Source organism: Bufo gargarizans, chromosome 4, assembly GCF_014858855.1.
Source record: "Bufo gargarizans isolate SCDJY-AF-19 chromosome 4, ASM1485885v1, whole genome shotgun sequence".
Taxonomy (NCBI): domain Eukaryota; kingdom Metazoa; phylum Chordata; class Amphibia; order Anura; family Bufonidae; genus Bufo; species Bufo gargarizans.
This window is the reverse complement of record NC_058083.1, coordinates 358,165,145-358,186,333: the sequence shown is the minus strand read 5'-3', so window position 1 is coordinate 358,186,333 and position 21,189 is coordinate 358,165,145. Positions and strand designations below refer to the sequence as shown.

Genomic DNA, 21,189 nt, shown 5'->3' with positions numbered 1-21,189 from the left:
CAACATCATAAAATCTATGAACATATATGAAAGACAACAGAGATATGTCACAAACAAAAGTGTCATTATGATCAGGAAATAAAAAATAATACATATTTGAAAATAGTAACATACTTACCTCCCACAATGTCTGTTCCTACCAACCGCTGCTGTAGTCCTCTCCGTGGCGTTAGTAGGGATGTCGGGGAGTAAGTGCACAGTGCTATCCACCAATCAAGAAGTCTGGCTAGCCAGCCAAACAGAAGGTTCGTTTAGCAAACCAATCAGGGGAATGTTTGGGTTACCAATACAAGCGCCTGGCATTCTATTTGAACTTGGTTTGTGCTCCCTCTTGTGCCAGTTATTGTGTCCTGCAACCTGATATGTTAAGGCTATGATACTGTATATCCATTTCTTGACCTGGCTCGCATTTGACTACTCTTCTGTCTGATTTGCCTTTAGCCTGTTGTTCTGTCACTTGTAGTTCCCTCCAGGAACTCACCCTGCTTGGGGTGCAACCTTGCTTTGGCATTCTCTCTCCTGTTTCCTGCTATCAACTCTCTGCTCTTCTGACTAAGATGTCTCCTGTTTGCTCCACCAGTTGGCAACTACTCTGCATTTGCAATCTGAGGACTCACAGCAGTGAAGTTCAGATCTATGTGTAGGGGTTAAAAGGGTGAAAACTTGTTGTCCCTTAGATGCTGCTAAACAGAGTTGCCCAGTGCAACTGTAGAAGCTCTACTATTAAACAGGAAAGCTAAACCATTACAAAAACAGAAGGAGTGCCATGGTTGGAGAAAGAAAAAAATATATAAATAAAAGGGGGGGGGGGGTAGAGCACTTTGTAGGATAGGTAAACTGCATTGCAATGGAGTGGAATATGTCGCCTGTTGCCACGTAACAGTTTGGGGCTAAGAAAAGGAGAACAAAACACGAAGAAAAGCAAAGTGAAACTTCACACTGCAAATGAATGCACATGGAAGGTATCTGTACAGCAAAATACCAAGCGCAGCTGCTATACTATGTACGGCACTGTACTTGGTATGCACAGAGAAGGCTGCGGTGCTCATAGGTGTGCCACTGTCTTCTCAAACAGCTGGATAGGTCATCAGTATTAACATCTCAAACCCTTTAATACCTAGCTTTATAAAGTAAGGACTTTTTTTTTTTTTACCGTAGATGACATTTTTCTGTGAAACATTGTCTATTACTGATTCTTACCTTTAAAATGCAGAACACCTTCAACTTCAGAGTTAGTTATATTGACTAAAAACAAATCAGTGGAACTTCCCACCCACAGACGTATGGAATTTCCACAGAGTGGCCTAAAATAAATAAAAAAATGAATGTAAAATCTATGAAACCTGAATGATTCAAACAGCTAAAAGTAATGAAAATATAGTTATATGTCAGACTGTACTATATCTGAGCCTACCAGATGAACAAGGTGATCTAAACAGCATCCTAAAAAAGCCAAACGATAGGACAAAAGGAAATATCTGATGATGTTTGTTGGAAATGCTTACAGGGGTATCAAACACAAACCAAGTTATCCAACTAAACAGTTGCACATCTGGCAACCAATTTTTATATTTCAGTTGTTGCCAGGAAAAGTTTAGCATGACGTTTAATGAATGACCTACTGTTAAAGGGAGTCTGTCATCAGCATTTCACTTTTTTAACCTTTCCCACTGCTCTCTAGCATGCTTACAGTTAATCAAAACGTTACCTCTGGCATCTTTCCTGCTCTTATAAATCCATCAAAAACGATCTTTATAAGATATGCAAATAAGGGCTCGCAAGTGCCCAGGGGCGGCGTTACTCTCTTAGGTGCCCTGCTTGCTCAGCCTTTTCATTGCGTCCCCCCGCCCCTTCCTACCCTCCGCCCGCCCATCCTTTCCCTCTGACCGCCTTTCTACTAACTTGTTATTCTGCCGATATCCCGCGCCTGCAGACTCATTCCTTTGGCCGGCGCATGCGCACAGTAACTATTGCGCATGCGCCGATGGACTGCTTCCTTTCGTTAGCCGGCGCATGCGCAATAGTTACTGTGATGCCGTACAAGGGAATGGGCATCACAGTGCGCATGCGCCGGCCAAAGGAATGAGTGCGCAGGCGCGGGATATCCGCAGAATAACAAGTTAGTAAATAGAACATGTCCTATTTTTGTCCGCAATTGCGGACAAGAATTGGCAGTTCTATGAGGGTAACGGACAGGATGTATTGGAGATCCGCAATACACTACGAACGTGTGAATGGACCCTATTGCTACATGGACCCGACCATATGTGTTTTGCAGTCCTCAAATTGCGGATCCGTTGTTCTATTGTTAGTTTCCGTTTGTGTTACCGTGTGTCTTCCTTTTTTTTGGGCGGACTGCAAAAAAACAACGGAAGGAGGAATTTGTGTGTTTTTAATATCCCCACCTAGGATACAGGTATATATGCTGGTCACCTGAGTGTTTGGTGGCCATTTTCAGTAGTCTTTCCAGGGTACAGAGTTTTGTTTCATTCCTTGGCTTTGCTGATCTTTGATTTCAACGTTTTTGCGCCTTGGTTTCACCATGGCGGATGACTGAGGATGAGGTCGTACTGCACTGGCTTATTTCTCGGCGATGGGGACATACCCTCTACACAACACAGATCTTCGTTAGCATCAAGAGAAGTTATTTTCGTTCTGTCGGATGTCAGTGGGTACTTTGATTGCTTGCGGTCGTCTCTATGTACTGTCCTCTTTTGGGAACCTCAACGATTTCTCGGATTGTGCGTCACACTTTCCATGTAATCTGGCATAGACTCCGAGAGACGGTGATGCCACAGCCCAAGGCAGACAACTGGGTTTGAATCGCTGAGGGCTTCAATCTATCTGCGCAGTTTAGAAACTGCATTGGGGCAATGGATGGCAAGCACATTCGTATGAAGAAGCCTCCTCACTCAGGGACCTGATTCTTAAATTAAAAGGAATATTTTTCGGTAGTGCTTTTGGCTTTGGCTGACAGTAACTACCGGTTTATAATGGTTGATTATCAGGGCCTATGGAAGCACAGCAGATGCTTGCATCTTTAGTGCTTCTAGAATGGGTGAGCGGCTTTGTGCCAACCAGCTTGCCCTGCCCAAGTCCAGAAGACTGCCTGGATATGCAGGTCCGCCGGCTCCGTTTGTGATTGTGGCGGATGAAGGGTTTGCATTGACTCACCGTGTTATGCGGCCATTCCCAAAGCGTGATTTGGATGTCATGAGTATTTTCAACTACCGGTTGACTTGTGCACGTCGGTATTTTGAGTGCGCTTTCGGAATACTCTCTAGCAAGTAGAGGGTGTTTTTGTCATCCATACAGATGGATCCAGAGAATGCTACCCTGGTGATTCAAGCTTGTGTTGTTCTACACAACTCACTAGGATTCACAAGGCTTCCTCTTCTGTTGGCATGAAAGAATTTCCTACGTCATCAGGTTTGGGTTTGGATAGGACCCTGCATAGACGAGCTGGGACTGCAGGCAATGCAGTTCGAGAACCTTATGCAGACTACTTTTTCAGCCGAGAGGGGTCCTTGCCATAGCAGATGGAAGCTATTCATGGCAGTGTTTGATTTCTTCTGTGCTCGTTAGTTTTTTTTCAGATAGATTATTTAATTTATGTGATAGTTGTTTTTAGAGACTTGCAAAAGAATGAGGACCCTTGACGTGTGCTTGCGTTCTGAGTTTTTTTTTGGGACATAAAAGTATTAACCACCTCAGCTACCCTAGCTTAAACCCCCTTAATGACCAGACCACTTTTTACAATTCTACACTACACTACTTTCACAGTTTATTGCTCGGTCATACAACTGACCACCCAAATGAATTTGACCTCCTTTTCTTCTCACTAATAGAGCTTTCATTTGGTGGTATTTCATTGCTGCTGACATTTTTCTGATATTAATCAAAATAGTCCGTAATTTTCTCAAAAAAGTGTACTTTGAACTTTTTCTGGTAAAACTGTTCAAATATAATTACATTTCTATACAAGTTTGTGTCAGAATTTATTGCGCTACATGTCTTTGATTAAAAAATAATCCAATAAGTGTATATTTATTGGTTTGCGCAAAAGTTATAGCATTTACAAACTATGGTGCAAAAAGGTGAATTTCCGCATTTTGAAGCAGCTCTGACTTTCTGAGCACCTGTCATGTTTCTTGAGGTGCTAGAATGCCAGGATAGTATAAATACCCCCCATTTTAGAAAGAAGACACCCCAAAGTAGTCGCGGAGGGGAACGGTGAGTTCATGTATGATTTTTTTTTTTTTTTTCACAAGTTTGCGGAAAATGACACTTTCTGAGAAAAAAAAAATATAGAATAAAGTTTCCATTTCTGCTAACTTCTGGCAAAAAATAAAAATAAAATCTCCCACGGACTCACTATGGGGTGTCTACTTTCCGATATGGGGTCATTTGTGGGGTGTGTTTACTGTTCTGGCATTTTGGGCGGGGCTAAATTGTGAGCAACCCTGTAAAGCCTAAAGGTACTCGTTGGACTTTTGCCCCCTTTGCGCATCTTGACTGCAAAAAAGTATCACACGTGTGGTATCGCCGTACTCAGAAGAAGTAGGGCAATGTGTTTTGGGGTGTATTTTTACATATACCCATGCTGGGTGAGAGAAATATCTCTGTAAAAGACAACTTTTCCAATTTTTTTATACAAAGTTGTCATTTTACAGAGATATTTCTCTCACCCAGCAAGGGTATATGTAAAAAGACACCCCAAAACACATTCCCCTACTTCTCCTGAGTACGGCGATACCACAATGAGTACCTTAGGATTTCACAGGGCATTTTTACGCATTTGGATTCTGTGAGGGGTATGGTGAGTTCATGTAAGATTTTATTTTTTGTCACAAGTTAGTGGAATATGAGACTTTGTAAGAAAAAACAAAAACAAAAAAACATTTCCGCTAACTTGTGCCAAAAATAAAAAAAAGAATCTTCTATGAACTCGCCATGCCCCTCAAAAGTGATCTTTAGAGCGCCGCAGCGATTTTACAGTGTTTTTGCAGTGATCAGAAAAAAAATAATTCTGTCACTGCAGTGGGGCAGACTGAACGCAAGTTTTTGGTAGAGCCTATAGAACATGTCCTATTAAAGGCATTTTCTATATAGTTCTGGCAATGTGTGGATCCGCAAAATGCGGAAAGCACATTGCCGGTGTTCGTGTTTTGCGGATCCGCAAAACACATACGGACATCTGAATGGAGCCTTACATGGGGGTGATCAATGACAGGTGGGTGATTAGGGAGTCTATATGGGGTGATCAGGGGTTAATAAGTGACAGGGGGGGGTGTAGTGTAGTGATTGGTGCTGCTTACAGAGCTGCCTGTGTCCTCTGGTAGTCGATCCAAGCAAAAGGGACCACCAGAGGACCAGGTAGCAGGTATATTAGACGCTGTTAACAAAACAGCGTCTAATATACCTTTTTGGAGTTAAAAAAAAAATCGTATCTACAGCCTACCAGCGAATGATTGCCGCTGGCAGGCTGTAGATCAACTCGTTTATCTTGCGATCCTGTGAGTGCGAGTTCACAGGAAATCCTGCGTCTCGCGAGATGACGCGCCGATGCGTCCAAGAGGAATAACCCAGCCGCCCGCAGGACGCATCCCTGCGTTAGACGGTTGGGAGGTCGTTAAAGTAGAATATAATTAATAAAGATGCTTATCAAAGGTCCCAAAAACCTTCTAATACCTCATTTAAAGAATCATACTTAACCAATTATGCGTATAAATAAAGTGATAGTACTTGAAGTATTGTGTGTGTCTATGTTATATTGAAATGTGTTCAACTGTTAATGTCATTTGTCTCAAAAGCAAGAACAGAAGGCAATTGACATTTTCAAAAAATGTTTTACTTAAACCCTAGCCCCCCCCCCCCCCCAACAAAATAAACAGACAATCGCTGTATCTACTAAATAAAGATAAATATCAATTGTAACGGATGTCCTAGCACCCCGACCGGGTACCTCCATTGATAGATGCTCCTAGTGCTTCCCGAGGACTCCAAGCACTCCACTTGATACCGTAAGCGCTGCAGACCCCACGAACCGCCGAAGCTTGGTTGAGGTCTCACCGTCTCCTACCCACCCTGGACCTACGACAAGGCTCCAGGCTCCAGTGGGTGAACCTCTCCTACATCCAGAGAGCAGGAACAGCTCTTACAAGAGCTAGTAGTTATGCCAGGGGAGTATAGCAAACCTTCAGCGTATAGCAATCCCCCAGTGTTGATCAGTTACCCAAACACCAGCCTTAACTTGGTAAAGGGTAAAAACAGGAACTGTTTATTTGAACACACAAGCATTGATTTATACACATCTTCCAACAAGGTTACCACCCACAGGGTTTTGTAAAAACAGCCAATAACCACGTACAATACACTCAGGCACTCCCACACAAAAGCTTCCCCTCTGCCTGTGATGCAATCAACAAAATACAATTACAAATAACACAAAGGCTACAACCCACCTAGAATCCTCCCCTCTGCCTGTGATATAATCATGGTACACCATGGTTAACATAATCATCACAGGCTGGCAAATACACAATGTCTTCTGTCCTGGAGACAATCGAGACGTAATTCAATTATCTCATAGGACAAAGGACATTGCTAATACACACAGAGAGACAATGGAACAGACCTCACTACTCAATGTATACAATGTCCCACCCTTTTCAATACACATATTCATTTAACATCCCAAAATGGCACGAATTAGACCAGGGGTTCAAGCTAGTACAAGTCCTTTGTGAACAAAGGAAGCCTGGCTGATGAAAGGGCCCATAATCCTGGGGCAAGAGGCTGATAGCCAGGCCCCTCCAAAACCCAGTGGCGAGGTTGGTTTCGCCACATCAATAAATAAAAACAAGAATTTAACAAATTTAAAGGTCTCAAGTGAATGAGCCTGGGGCATATGAGGGTCTTGGGCGGATCTGGGGCCCCTGTTGAGTAAGTGGCCAGATTACTGGGCTGGCCAGGGGAAGGGGGGGGGGGGGGGTCTTGGGACCCACGGAAAGGTTGAGTGTGGAAAGGTGGCCCTTGTGGTGGGTGTTGAGGATGCGGGTAGCTGGTGGCCTGCTGAGAGGGGGAATCAATATTTGATGTTGTAGGTTATTTATTTGAGAGTGTATGTCTCCCTGGTACTGAGAGGCATACATCTCAAACACCAGTACTACTGAGGCAATACACAGATTATGCCTCTGTATAGGGACCCGGCTGAGTAATGGCACCAGTCCTCTCAATAATGCTTCTTCTTGTCTCTCAGTCCTCCTCTGGGCTAGGAACTCTATTACTCAGGCATCTAATCATTTCCCGAGTATCTAGCCCAGAGGAAGACTGGCAGACATGTTTTCAATGCTGGGGATATCAAATTTCTGAGCTACCAATCTCTCCTGGGTCTAGATGTATTAATGTTGTACCAGCAGATCGTAATTACCAACTGTATTATGAAGGTGATCTCATGGAATGTCAAAGGGCTAAAGTCCCCACATAAGAGATGGATGGTGCTCCGACACCTTAAAAAATTGAAAGCAGATATTGCTCTCTTACAGGAGACTCACTTGACAGATGCAGATTTTTCCAGAATGAATAAGCTTTGGGTGGGCCAGGTAAGGGGCTCTGCTTCAGTTCAGCGTAGAGCAGGAGTATTGATTCTGATAAATAAGAACTTAAATTGTCAGATCCTGGGGTCCACATCAGATGACCAGGGGCGTTGGGTGCAAGTCTCCCTGCTGATCCAAGATTCACAATTCAGTATATATAACATCTATGCCCCGAATTCTAATAACAACAAATTCTTCAAAGATCTAGTGGGTACATTATTAGCCGATCACTGTTCCAATAAGGTTGTGGGAGGTGACTTCAACTCAGTAGTCCATGGGCTAGAAGTCAGGAAGCACAACTCGACCTGGTCGGGAGAATGTGGACCTCAGCACAGGGTTCTAAGCCCAATGATGGAGGGGGTTGGGTTGTTGGATCCATGGCGTCAATTGCATCCAGATGAGAGGAGTTTCACTTTTTACTCTCACGCAAAAGATTCCTGGTCCCATATTGATTATATCTTGGTACATCATTCCTTGTTGTGATCATAGGAGACATGATTATCAGATCATGCCCGGGTCTTATTAGATCTAAGAGATACTTACCCTAGGCGTCCAGATTATCTATGGAGATTTCCCTCTAACTTGGTTTCAGATGAAGATTTCGTAAATAAACTCATCGGTTGGTGGGAGGAATATCAGGAAAATAACTTAGCCCACATAGACTCCCCAGAGTTATTCTGGAACGCTTACAAAAGCTGTAATGAGGGGAAGGATAATGAATTATGTCTTTGGAAAGAAAAAGAAAGCCCCACTTCAATTAAAGCAGGCAAGTCTTAAGGTCAGGCAAACGTATCAGGAATTCACTAAGAACCCCTCAGGGGAGAACAAGAAGAAATGGGTAGAGGCTCGTCATGAGTTTGATGTTAATAAAAAGGATAGGGAATCATTGAGATACACACAATTTGAGGCTAGTATGCATACATATGGCAATAAAGCTGGAAGCTTACTTGCTAATCTAGCCAGAGACCAAAGAAAACCCCAATTCATCTCCAGTCTAAAAGATCCGAAAGGGGGGTAACTGGTAACTGACCCTGCAGACATAAACTCTATAGTAGGAGATTTTTATGAGGCGCTTTATAAAGATGATTCGAAGGCTAGTTTCGCAGATACCCTTCTTAAACAAGTTAAATTGCCACGAATTAGCTCAGAACAATTACAACAACTGAATGCGGACATCACTATTGAGGAACTTCAGTCCGTTGTTAAACAACTGAGGAACGCAAAAGCTCCTGGACCCGATGGTTTCACTGGAGAATATTATAAAGGATTGGTGTCTCAAGTGTCCCCCGCTCTATTGAAATTGTTTAACGAAGTACTGAAGGTTCGGGGTCGAGCGCACCCTGACAAAGATAACATTTCGCACATAAAGTTGCTGCCCAAACCGGGGAAAGATCCCTTGCAACCAGGGTCTTATAGACCCATTTCCCTTATCAATGTTGATACCAAGATTTTATCTAAACTCCTGGCTGATTGTTTAGCTACAATTTTGCCTTCACTAATTGCACCAGAACAGGTGGGGTTTGTACAGGGTCGTTCAAGTGTGACTAACATAAGAACCGTTCTGACGGTCTTGGATAGGGTAAAACATCTACCAAGAAAGGGGGGGTTTCCAGCCATGCTCACCATTAATGCGGAAAAAGCATTTGATAATGTCAGGCGGGCTTGGTTGGAGGCAGTCCTGGATAAAATGGGATTCACGGGAACATTTAGGATTTTCCTGTCTGGATTATACAATAATCCTAGGGTGAAGGTCTTCACACAGTGTCATCTCTCAAAGCCTTTTCAGCTCCAAAAAGGAACACGACAGGGGTGCCCTTTGTCCCCCCTCTTGTTTAATTTGGCACTTGAGCAGTTAGCAGAAAGTTTATGTCAAACAGATTTATTTGAGGGGATAGCAGTAGGGAATAGAAAAGTGAAGGCAGCCTTATTCGCTGATGATATCATCTTATTTCTGGCCAAACCAAAAGAGCATATTGGGAGGATAATGGGGGCGCTTACCCGTTTTGGGACTTACTCAGGTTATAGGATAAACACCTCCAAGTGTGAACTCCTTACTGACACACCAACTGACTTCTCGATTTGGCACAGGTTAAGTCGCATATCACATATCTAGGGATCAAGGTAGGCAAAGATCCACACTCCATATATAAGTTAAATTTCCCCCCTTTGATTTCCAAGATCACCAAAGAATTAGATAGGTGGCAAGGTCTTCCACTCTCTTTGGCTGGCACTCCAAACTCCAAACTATCCCTCTTCTTCTCCATCATGTTGATGTCAAACTTTTGGAAAGCAGATTTATACAATTTATATGGAAGGGAAAAAAAGCCAGAATCTCTCTAGAAAAGCTTAAGCTATGCAAAGCAAAAGGAAGCCTCAATTTTCCTGATGTAAGGGGATATAACCTGACCTGTATTAGTAGGCACATTCTAGACTGGGTACACAAAACATCTTATTATTCTAACCTAAATCTGGAGCAACAGCTAGCAGAAGCCTGGGACCTAGTAGCACTATTACATACAAAGATCCCCAACCTTCCATCTCCAATCAAAAGTTCACTAGTCATGAGGGACACAATAATAACTTGGAAAGTCCTTAAGAAGCAGTTCCACCTCCCATACCAGATCTCCAAACACCTCCCCTTAATTAACAATCCTAGTTTCGAGCCTGGAAGACACAGCTTGATCTCCACTGATTGGGCAACTAAAGGGATTAAGAAGGTGGGGGACCTCTTCCATGGAAGGGAGAATCGTTGGGCGACCGTACCAGAATAAGTGGAGAAGTGGGGGCTCAAAGCGTCTACTTATCTTCCCTATCTACAAGTAATGAGCTACAGTAAAAGCCTTGTCAGAGACCTTTCTAAGGAGTGGTAACAAAATTATTTTGATTCATTCCTTAACCTCAAAGTTTAACCATCAATAACTTTGCTTTACCATGTCCTCAGAGACAGATGGAGAACTAGAGATCCCAAGACAATATTCATATGCTTGCTATAGTTTGGAAAACAGTCATTTTGTGTATTTTTACTCAGACGGGTTTGACGCAAACACTAAAAATATGTAAAAGGCAAAAACACAAAAAAAACTACAAAAAAACACGTGTTCCCAAAAACTTTTACACACATCAATCGCATGTCCACTTCAACTGTATAAAAAGCCACACATTTTTAAAAGAACTACAAAAAATGTCTCATCACGATTCTGTGCCAAAACACCTTCTGGAGTTACAACAATCATTATCCAAAATTATGAAATATTGGCCAAAAATGGGTAGAACTGTGCATCCTGTGTGCAACAAAAACAAAATATCTGGGATAGGTAACCGCCATCATAGATAGCAGACCAAACCCGGAAGAAAGGTCTGCTATATTCTCGTAGTGGCCAATGACATATACAGTTCAATACATTTCCTGCAAACTGCAGTTGCTCTGTGTACAAATAAGGCCTTTTCTTTTGAGCACCATCACCACTGCGGCCCTTTTCGCTGCGTTCCCGACGAAACTGGTCCCGGCAGCTGTTCTACCGGGTCTTTGTCTTCTCACTATGAAAACATCAAACATTAAAATAATAATATTTAAATTAACTATAATAAATAACAGTACAATTAACATCAAAAGATGACAAGAAAACCAAATCGATTACCAACAATGCTAAGAGGGGAGATTGCACAGCACATGGTACAGTTGGGCAGGTGTGGGTATCCTAATGTTCAATAATTGCACGAAGGAGGAGATTATTTGTGCTAGGCCTATGTAACATACTACTTTATACTATGGAAAGGAGACAGATGTTTGCTGATCAATTACAACAGGGCCACATGTGCACTAGAGATGTCGCGAACATAAAATTTTCCGTTCGCAAACAGCGAACGCGAATTTCTACAAGTGTTCGCGAACGGGCGAACCGCCATTGACTTCAATAGACAGGCAAATTTTTAAACCCACAGACTCTTTCTAGCCACAGTAGTGATGGAAAAGTTGTTTCAAGGGGACTAACACCTGGACTGTGGCATGCCGGAGGGGGATCCATGGCAAAACTCCCATGGAAAATTACATAGTTGACGCAGAGTTGGATTTTAATCCATAAAGGGTATAAATCAACTAACAATCCTAAAAAATTTTGAACAACGTGGTTTAAAACATCCAGTGTGTATATACGATCAGGTATGATGTTGTATCAGGTAGTATAAGGGTTACGCCCGCTTCACAGACATTGACAGACCAAACTCCCCTTTGAATGCACCGCAAACAGTCTATTTGCCCAACAGCAAACTTCCCATTTGCACAAGGTTGGATACCATGCTAGCCATGTCCCGTTGATGTCATTGAAGGTTTCTTCCTCCACCTAGCCACGTACAACACCAAGAGTGCCCGAAAGGTGAATTGAATTGATTTTTCGAACGGGGAGATGGTTAAAAAACGCTGGCTCCCTCCCCTTTGTTTGAATCCACACCACGGTCACTGCGTCTGCGCCGAGCAATTTACTGTCACACTCGATATGAGTGGTGTGCCGGCATACATACATAATTCCTCTGGGTAGCCATCTTATATGCTTCTGGCATATGTAAAAAAAAAAACTGTGAACTCTCATCTTCCCGAAGCCTGGGTTACCTATGATATAGATGGACACTTTTATTACCACTACTCTGTAAGGCCAGCAATAAAAGGTCATAAAGGCTATACCAGGCCCAGCTCATCCTGTCCCTTAAGATAAGATCAGCTCGCTGTCAAGCCTGGCTGGAGCGTGACGTCATTAATTTCCAGGTCTGGTTTGAGGAGAGCTAATAGCCCTTAATTAGCTCTTGGCATAAAACCAGTCCACTTTCATATTTCATTTATGAATCAACTTATGCCCATTCTGACACCAGATCCAGGCTCTACAGAGTATTGTGGTTAATTTGGTATCAAATATGACTAGAGGATGTGATTCTGTAGCTGACCTATGGGTGGTAGAAGAACTACAGGTCCCAGCATTACCGTGTGTGGTCTCATTCTGTAGGTAAATAAATAAGGATCGCAAATATGTATTCTGTATAAAAATATGCCGATGTATCAGGGAGATACGGGCTTAAGTAGAATCCTCATTGTAGGAACTGAACTTTGATGGGGTCATAAAACACTTGGGGGCCATCCCTAGGCTTCACAGTCACTCTGCTGCCATTGGCTGACAGGAGTAAGTCTCCTGCCCATGGGAGAGTTCATAAAAATCTGTGCACAAGGACAGAGGAGAGAGACCCATGGAACATCACCAGACACTGAATTGGACATTGACGGAATATCCCTGTATCAGAAGAACATTGAGGGTCTCCCCTGATACATACTGAAAAGGGGTTTGCAAGGATTCAAAAAGGACATATGAACGACCATCTGAAACCCTCCAGAGAAACTAAGGATTCTTTCATCTTTTTCCCTTTTATTTGAACTGTCGTGATTATTTATATTGTTATTATTATTCTGTAGATTTATAGTCATTTTCATTAGATTTGTATGCACTGCTTTTTACCGCTTATTAAAGATTATAAAATCTAAATAGCCAAGTCTTCCATATTCTAAGCTGCTGAACAACGTACCTTGACTTTGAAGAGACGTTACCAGGTAGTTAGTTAAATTGCATTTAGGAATTGTAGCTGGGGGTGATTGACTGCGGTTGGTCAGTAAGTGATATCCGGTTCATCCACTGATCTGTGTGATAGTGAATGACCCGGATAGTCGGCTCGTGGACCGGGAACCCACGTGGTGGCAGTTACCGAAGTGTAGTGGGGGGTGTTAGCCAAATGGTAATACCCCCGTCACGTGAGGTCTCTGTGTGTGCGCAGACTCCGTCACAGACCACTACGTGACAGCTGTGGGATCTGGAGCGGTCGGATCCATAGTTCGTGACAAGTGGTATTTTCTGTAGTACTATTCTCATCAGTTTAATCCCTGTTACGTCCCCTATCCGGGGACGTGTGTCGAATTGATTAATCGATGTCGAATTAACGACATCCTGAAATAATTTTGTTCTGAGCTCTGTACTTGCTTTGTATTGGAATTGATGGGGATTTTTTAAATTGTCTGCATTATTTCTAATAAAAAAATCATAATAAAGTCTCTTAATAGTTTATTTTATGTATTAAAAACCCATACGACTAAAAAAAAAAAAGAGAAAAAGATAAATAATGTTTTTTCTATGAAAAATTATCCAGCCGATCACTTTTAGTCTGATCATAATGAAGCAACGGCCTTAACTGGGGTGTGGCAACATTGCCAACACACTCATAGAGGTGATGATCGCTTCATTGTGATACGCAAGCCCCTTCACCACAACAAGGAACCGATCACGAAGGGGAATTGACACATGAATGTGCCTTTTTTTTGTTTTGTTTTTGCAGCCACAGTGCAGCACTACAGGCCAGAAAAATTAGGCATGTACACATGCCTGAAAAATTAGGTATTGTTGCAGCCGCTGCTGTAGCAGCGGCCAGAAACATTGATGTTTTCCAGGCAGAAAGGTGACTAAAACATTGCGGCTTGAACCCTAGTTGGTGGCGGAGAATTCCCGAAAGTCATCCGGTATGCAGACATTAAACACAGCAGCATGGGGACCATTTTGAGGCCAAGGCATGTCATCAGACCTTTTGTTAGTGAAAACGTATACCCCACTGTCAGTCACTTCGGGATCCATGCCTCATTCATCTTAATGAAGATGAGGTAATTAACACTTTTTTGACCGAGGTGACTTCTTTTGTCAGTGACGATGCTTCCTGCTGCACTGAAGGTCCTTTCTGACAGGACACTTGAAGCGGGGCAGGCCAGAAGTTCTATCGCAAACTGGGACAGTTCAGGCCACAGGTGAAGCCTGCACACCCAGTATCAAGGGGTTCATCGCTCCTCAGAGTGTCGATATCTACAGTTAAGGCGAGGTAGTCTGCTATCTGTCGGTCGAGTCGTTCTCTAAGGCTGGATCCCGAAGGGCTGTGGCAATGTGTAGGACTGAAAAAGCTCTGCATGTCCTCCATCAACAACACATCTGTAAAGAGTCCTGTCCTTGCCGTCGTGGTAGGAGGATTACTTTCCCCTCTTCTCCTGTCAGATTCCCGTAGTGCTGTGACATCCCCTTTATAAGCTGTGTAAAGCATATTGTTCAGTTTGGTTTTGAACTGCTGCATCCTTTCTGACTTCCGGTAATTTGGTAACATTTTAGCCACTTTCTGCTTATACCGGGGGTCTAGTAGCGTGGCCACCCAGTACAGGTCGGTCTCCTTCATCCTTTTTATACGAGGATCCCTCAATAGACATGACAGCATGAAAGACCCCATTTGCACAAGGTTGGATGCCGATGTCACAACCAGACAGCTGAGAAGCTCTGACAGAAGCCTTTCAGAACCTCCTCCTTGAGTTTTCTTTGTTTTTGGTTTTCAGTTCCTCATCTCGTTAGCCTCTCTCAGCTGTCATGTAGTTGGACTGATTGCATCCCTTTAAATTCCTCCCCATAATGCATTAGTGTGCGGTTTATACAGCTTCCTAGAGTGTGTGTGCATGCTTATCCTATTTCCCCGTATTCTACAAGTTAAGTTTTGTACATTCATTTGTGATTTTCTGTTTGCTGGATCCCTGGTGACCCTGACTCCCTCCGTGTCTAGTGTAGGGAGCCGGTGGTCGTGTCCCTTCACTATTGTAGGGTGTTCAGGTGTTATATAGTCGAGGTACGAGGATATGCGATCACCCACCATTGGGATTATCGCATAGGCTGAGCAGTAAGGGAGAGAGCCAGGTCTGATGCAGGGGTCTCCCTTTTTGTTCCTTAGTTTTGGATCCAGTGAGTCATATATTCATTTTGCATTGTCTTGTTTTCTGTACACCTTCCGTGACATTATAAAACGCCAAAACCGTCTCAAGCATGGATCCGGTTTCACTTTTGACTGAACGCTTCCAGGGTCTTTCATTGGAGGTAGCTGATCTCCGTAAGACTCTTTCTCAGTTTCTAGTGACCGGTTCAGCTTGCGTTCATGGAGTTTGTTCTGAGCCTAAGATCTCGCTCCCGGATACGATCTCCGGCGGTAGTCAGAATTTTGAGCGTTTCAGAGAGGCTCGCAAACTCCATTTCCGCCTTCTTCCCCATTCCTCTGGTGATGAGGAACGGAGGGTGGGGATCAATATATTGCTGCTCAGGGATAACGTTCAGCCCTGGGCCTTTTCGCTGCCGCTGGGGGCACGGCCCCTCCGTTCAGTGGATGAATTATTTTTAGCCCTGGGTCAGATATATGATGATCCGTATCGTGTTGCTTTGGCTGAGTCTAGACTACGTCTGTTATGCCAGGGTAAACAATCCGCAGAGATATACTGCTCAGAATTTCGGAGATGGGCAGCTGATACCTGTTGGAATGATGCTGCACTCCGAAGTCAATTTTGCCATGGTCTTTCAGAGGGATTGAAAGATGCATCTGCCTTTCATGAGAGGCCTATCTCCTTGGACTCTGCTATGTCTCAGGCCGTTCGTATTGACAGGCGTCTTAGAGAGAGAGGAGAGATCTCTCCTTCCTGTCATACTCAGTCCCAGGACAGTGCAGCGGTCTCATTCTGTGCGCAGGGGTCTCAGTCGCTGTCAGCCCCTTCTGAGCAGGAGCCCATGCAGCTGGGGTTGATTGCCTCTGACAATAGAAGATTCAGCCCGCATGGGAAGGTTTGTTTTTGTTGTGGAGGTATAAATCATTTGGCAAATGTTTGTCCCTCTAGGAGATTCAGGCAGTTTTCTGGGAGTAATAAAGAAACAAAAAGGAAAAAATCTTTTAAAAATGTTCCATCTGTTACTATTGGCAGGGTTGAGGCGGAAATTTCCGTTTGCTTGTAGTTCCCGTTTTGTCCTGCCTGCCAGGGTGGCGCTAGAGAGCAAGAACATTTTTTGTGAGATTTTTGTAGATAGTGGAGCAGCTGTCAATCTCATTGATAAACATTTTGCGATAACTCATGGTTTCCAGGTGTGCACTTTGGGAAAGGATATTCCTGTTTTTGCCATTGATTCCGCTCCACTTTCTCAGAAATCATTGAAGGGCATAGTTCACAATATTCGTTTAATTGTGAGTGATGCTCATGTTGAGGATGTGTCATGTTTCGTCCTTAGCGGATTACCTACTCCTCTTGTGTTGGGGCTACCCTGGCTCACTAAACATAACCTCACCATTGATTGGCAAGCGAGGCAAATAAATGAGTGGAGTGACTTTTGCAGAGAGAATTGCCTCACGACATCTGTTTCTGAGGTTTCTACTAAGACTGTACCACCTTTTCTCTCTGAATTTTCGGATGTGTTCTCTGAGAGTGGAGTTCAGGATTTGCCCCTGCACAGGGAGTACGATTGCCCTATCCCAGGCGCCAAGCTGCCTAAATCTCGTTTATACAACCTCTCCCAACCTGAAAGGGTCGCTAAGCGTGCTTATATCTCTGAGAGTCTGAGAAAAGGACACATACGACCCTCGAAGTCACCTGTTGCCACTGTTTTTTTCTTTGTTAAGAAAAAAGATGGTTCTTTAAGACCTTGTCTGGATTTCAGGGAGCTGAACAGTATCACTATTCGTGACCCTTATCCGCTTCCTCTGATCCTGGACCTGTTGAACCAGATTGTTGGGGCTAAAGTATTTTCCAAGTTAGATCTAAGAGGGGCATACAACCTGGTCAGGGTCAGAGAAGGAGAAGAATGGAAGACGGCCTTCAATACCCCTGAGGGCCATTTTGAGAATTTGGTTATATCTTTTGTTTTGATGAATGCCCCAGCCGTATTTCAGCATTTCGTGAACAGCATTTTTTATCATTTAATGGGAAAATTTGTATTAGTGTATTTGGATGACATTTTGATTTTTTCTCCTGATTTCAAAACTCATAAGGAACACTTACGTCAGGTCTTGCTCATCCTGCGGGAGAAAAAATTATACGCGAAACTGGAAAAATGTGCTTGCGGTTCCAGAAATTCAATTTCTGGGGTTTCTTCTCTCCGCTTCTGGTTTTCGCATGGACCCCGAGAAGGTCCGCGCTGTGCTTGAGTGGGAGCTTCCTGAGAATCAGAAGGCGCTGATGCGTTTTTTGGGCTTTGCCAATTATTACAGGAAGTTTATTTTGAATTATTCCTCTATTGTTAAACCACTCACTGATATGACTAGAAAGGGGATAGATTTTTCTTCCTGGTCGGTAGAGGCGCGTAAGGCCTTTTCTAATATCAAGGAGAGTTTTGCTTCCGCTCCCATCTTGGTACAACCTGATATTTCTCTACCCTTCATAGTTGAGGTTGATGCTTCTGAGGTGGGTGTGGGTGCGGTCTTGTCTCAGGGTTCCTCTCCTGCCAAATGGCGACCGTGTGCCTTTTTCTCGAAGAAACTCTCCTCCGCAGAGAGAAATTACGATGTGGGAAATAGGGAATTGTTGGCTTTTGAGGAATGGCGCCATTGGCTAAAGGGAGCCAGAAACCCTATTACCGTGTTTACTGACCATAAAAATCTGGCCTACTTGGAGTCAGCCAAGCGTCTGAACCCGAGACAGGCCAGATGATCTTTGTTCTTTTCAAGGTTTTTGTTGTCACGTTCCGCCCTGGGGTTAAGAATGTGAAGGCAGATGCCCTGTCACGTTGTTTTCCGGGAGGTGGGAATTTTGAAGACCCGGGTCCCATTTTGGCTGAAGGTGTGGTGGTCTCTGCTCTTTTTCCTGAATTGGAGGCAGAGGTGCAGGCAGCCCAGTCAGAGGCTCCTGATCTTTGTCCTCCTGGGAGGTTGTTTGTGCCTCTCGCTTTAAGACACAATATTTTTAAGGAACACCACGATACGGTCCTTGCTGGGCACCCGGGGGCAAGAGCCACAGTGGATCTCATCGCTCGGAGATTCTGGTGGCCTGCGCTTCGTAAGTCGGTTGAGGGTTTTGTGGCAGCCTGTGAGACTTGCGCTCGTGCCAAAGTCCCTCATTCACGGCCATCAGGTCCTCTCCTTCCCTTACCCATTCCTTCGCGTCCTTGGACACATCTGTCCATGGACTTCATAACGGACCTGCCTCGTTCCTCGGGGAAGACTGTGATTCTGGTGGTGGTGGACCGTTTTAACAAAATGGTGCATTTCATCCCTTTTCCTGGCTTGCCCAATGCTAAGACGCTGGCGCAGGCATTTATTGATCACATTGTCAAATTGCATGGTATTCCTTCAGACATAGTCTCTGATAGGGGCATGCAGTTTGTTTCCAGATTCTGGAAGGCTTTCTGTTCTCGCTTGGGGGTTCGGTTGTCATTCTCTTCTGCTTTCCACCCGCAGTCGAATGGCCAGACAGAGCGCGTCAATCAGAATCTGGAGACATATCTGTGCTGTTTTGTGGCGGAGAATCAGGAGGATTGGTGTTCTTTTTTGTCCCTTGCTGAGTTTGCTTTAAATAACCGTCGTCAGGAGTCCTCTGATAAGTCACCATTTTTTGGTGCATATGGGTTTCATCCGCAGTTTGGGACTTTCTCGGGAGAGGGGTCTTCTGGTTTACCTGATGAGGACAGATTCTCCTCGTCTTTGTCATCTATTTGGCAAAAGATTCAGAATAATCTAAAGAGCATGAGTGAGAGATATAAGCGATTGGCAGATAAGAAACATGTGCCTGGTCCGGACCTGAATGTTGGTGATCTGGTGTGGTTGTCTACCAAGAATATCAAATTGAAGGTTCCCTCCTGGAAGTTGGGTCCTAGGTTTATTGGGCCTTACAAAATCCTGTCTGTCATCAATCCTGTTGCCTACCGTCTTGATCTTCCTCAGACTTGGAAGATCCATAATGTTTTTCATAAGTCCTTATTGAAACCTTATGTTCAACCCATTGTACCCTCGCCTTTGCCTCCTCCTCCGATTATGGTTGATGGGAATCTTGAATTTCAGGTCTCTAGGATTGTGGATTCTCGTCTTGTCCGCAGTTCTCTCCAGTACCTCGTTCATTGGGAGGGTTATGGTCCTGAGGAGAGAATGTGGGTCCCAGTGACGGACATTAAAGGTCACTCGTCTCATCAGGGCTTTCCATAGGTCCCATCCTGAGAAGGTGGGCTCTGAGTGTCTGGAGTCCACTCGTAGAGGGAGGGGTACTGTCACAATTAGCTGAGAAGCTCTGACAGAAGCCTTTCAGAACCTCCTCCTTGAGTTTTCTTTGTTTTTGGTTTTCAGTTCCTCATCTCGTTAGCCTCTCTCAGCTGTCATGTAGTTGGACTGATTGCATCCCTTTAAATTCCTCCCCATAATGCATTAGTGTGCGGTTTATACAGCTTCCTGGAGTGTGTGTGCATGCTGATCCTATTTCCCCGTCTTCTACAAGTTAAGGTTTGTACATTCATTTGTGATTTTCTGTTTGCTGGATCCCAGGTGACCCTGACTCCCTCCGTGTCTAGTGTAGGGAGCCGGTGGTCGTGTCCCTTCACTATTGTAGGGTATTCAGGTGTTATATAGTCGAGGTACGAGGTTATGCGATCCTCCACCATTGGGATTATCGCATAGGCTGAGCAGTAAGGGAGAGAGCCAGGTCTGATGCAGGGGTCTCCCTTTTTGTTCCTTAGTTTTGGATCCAGTGAGTCATATATTCATTTTGCATTGTCTTGTTTCCTGTACACCTTCCGTGACAGCCGAGCTACTCATTTCCCGTTCCTCCTCCTCACTGATGTCATTGACGGTCTGTTCTTCCCCCCAGCCACGTACAACACCACGGGTCCCAGATAGGTGACAACAACGAGCAGCCTGGAATGCCTGCTGTGGTTTGTCTTCCTCCTCCTCAAAGCCACATTCCTCCTGACTCCTCTTCCTCATACTCCTCTTGCAGCGTTGCCGCAGGTCCGGCAAGCGATGATGACAAGGCTGTTTCTTTTAACTTTAAATATTTTATTTATAATACAAAAATACATATCCATATAACATTTATAATGTTATAAAATCCTTAAGTCCGTAAGTTTCTGATTTATAAGCATGGTTAATGATAATTTCATACAAATACCCATACTTATGGGGATAATACAAGTCAAATGGAGATCTCACTTGCTGAGAGGAGATCGGGATTCACCCGACATCGACAGCCTAATAAGGCAAACACACACAGCATCTCACTTGGCATATTAATATCTATAAAGGGCAGAGATCAGGGGTCCGCAGCCCGATCGGCCACCAGGAGGCGAGCGCGCACCCCGCGCGCCCACTCCCGAACATGGATGAGAGAAAACGGCAGGATTAACAATCTTGTAGCCATTCACCTGGTACTTGCATTAACCGTACATAGCGGGCTTACGGCGATCTTTGATCGCAAACACTTCTTGGAGCAAGCTGGGGGGTCCAGCAGTCTTCTATCGCAGTGGAAAAAAAATCCACGTGCATATTTTACTGCCTCATCCCCAGATAGTTAAAATTGAGAATTAGTGCCCGGCTTAACCGTACCTCACATACAACCACACCAGTATCTCATATACAAAGGGACTCAGATCGAGTATCACTCGGCAATCACCGGCATTTAAAAGAAATGTGGACAAGAACACCACCAGAGACCGGCTCTGTCCCCTTTGAGAGAACACCTAGTGGCACCCATGCAACATGTATCGTATCACTGCCTGCAGTCAAACCGCATATCAGACAGAGAGCCGCA

General features: G+C 44.1%; 1 protein-coding gene across 3 annotated transcripts in view; it reads right to left on the bottom strand.

The window, feature by feature from the left end:
• WDR27 (WD repeat domain 27) overlaps positions 1 to 21,189 on the bottom strand; it is a 679,631-nt gene that overhangs the window by 480,449 nt on the left and 177,993 nt on the right. For all 3 annotated transcript variants that reach the window (XM_044290035.1, XM_044290036.1, XM_044290037.1), the window contains one exon: positions 1,201 to 1,304. In XM_044290035.1, coding sequence (XP_044145970.1) covers positions 1,201 to 1,304 — 104 coding nt within the window. The remainder of the gene's footprint in view (positions 1 to 1,200; positions 1,305 to 21,189) is intronic.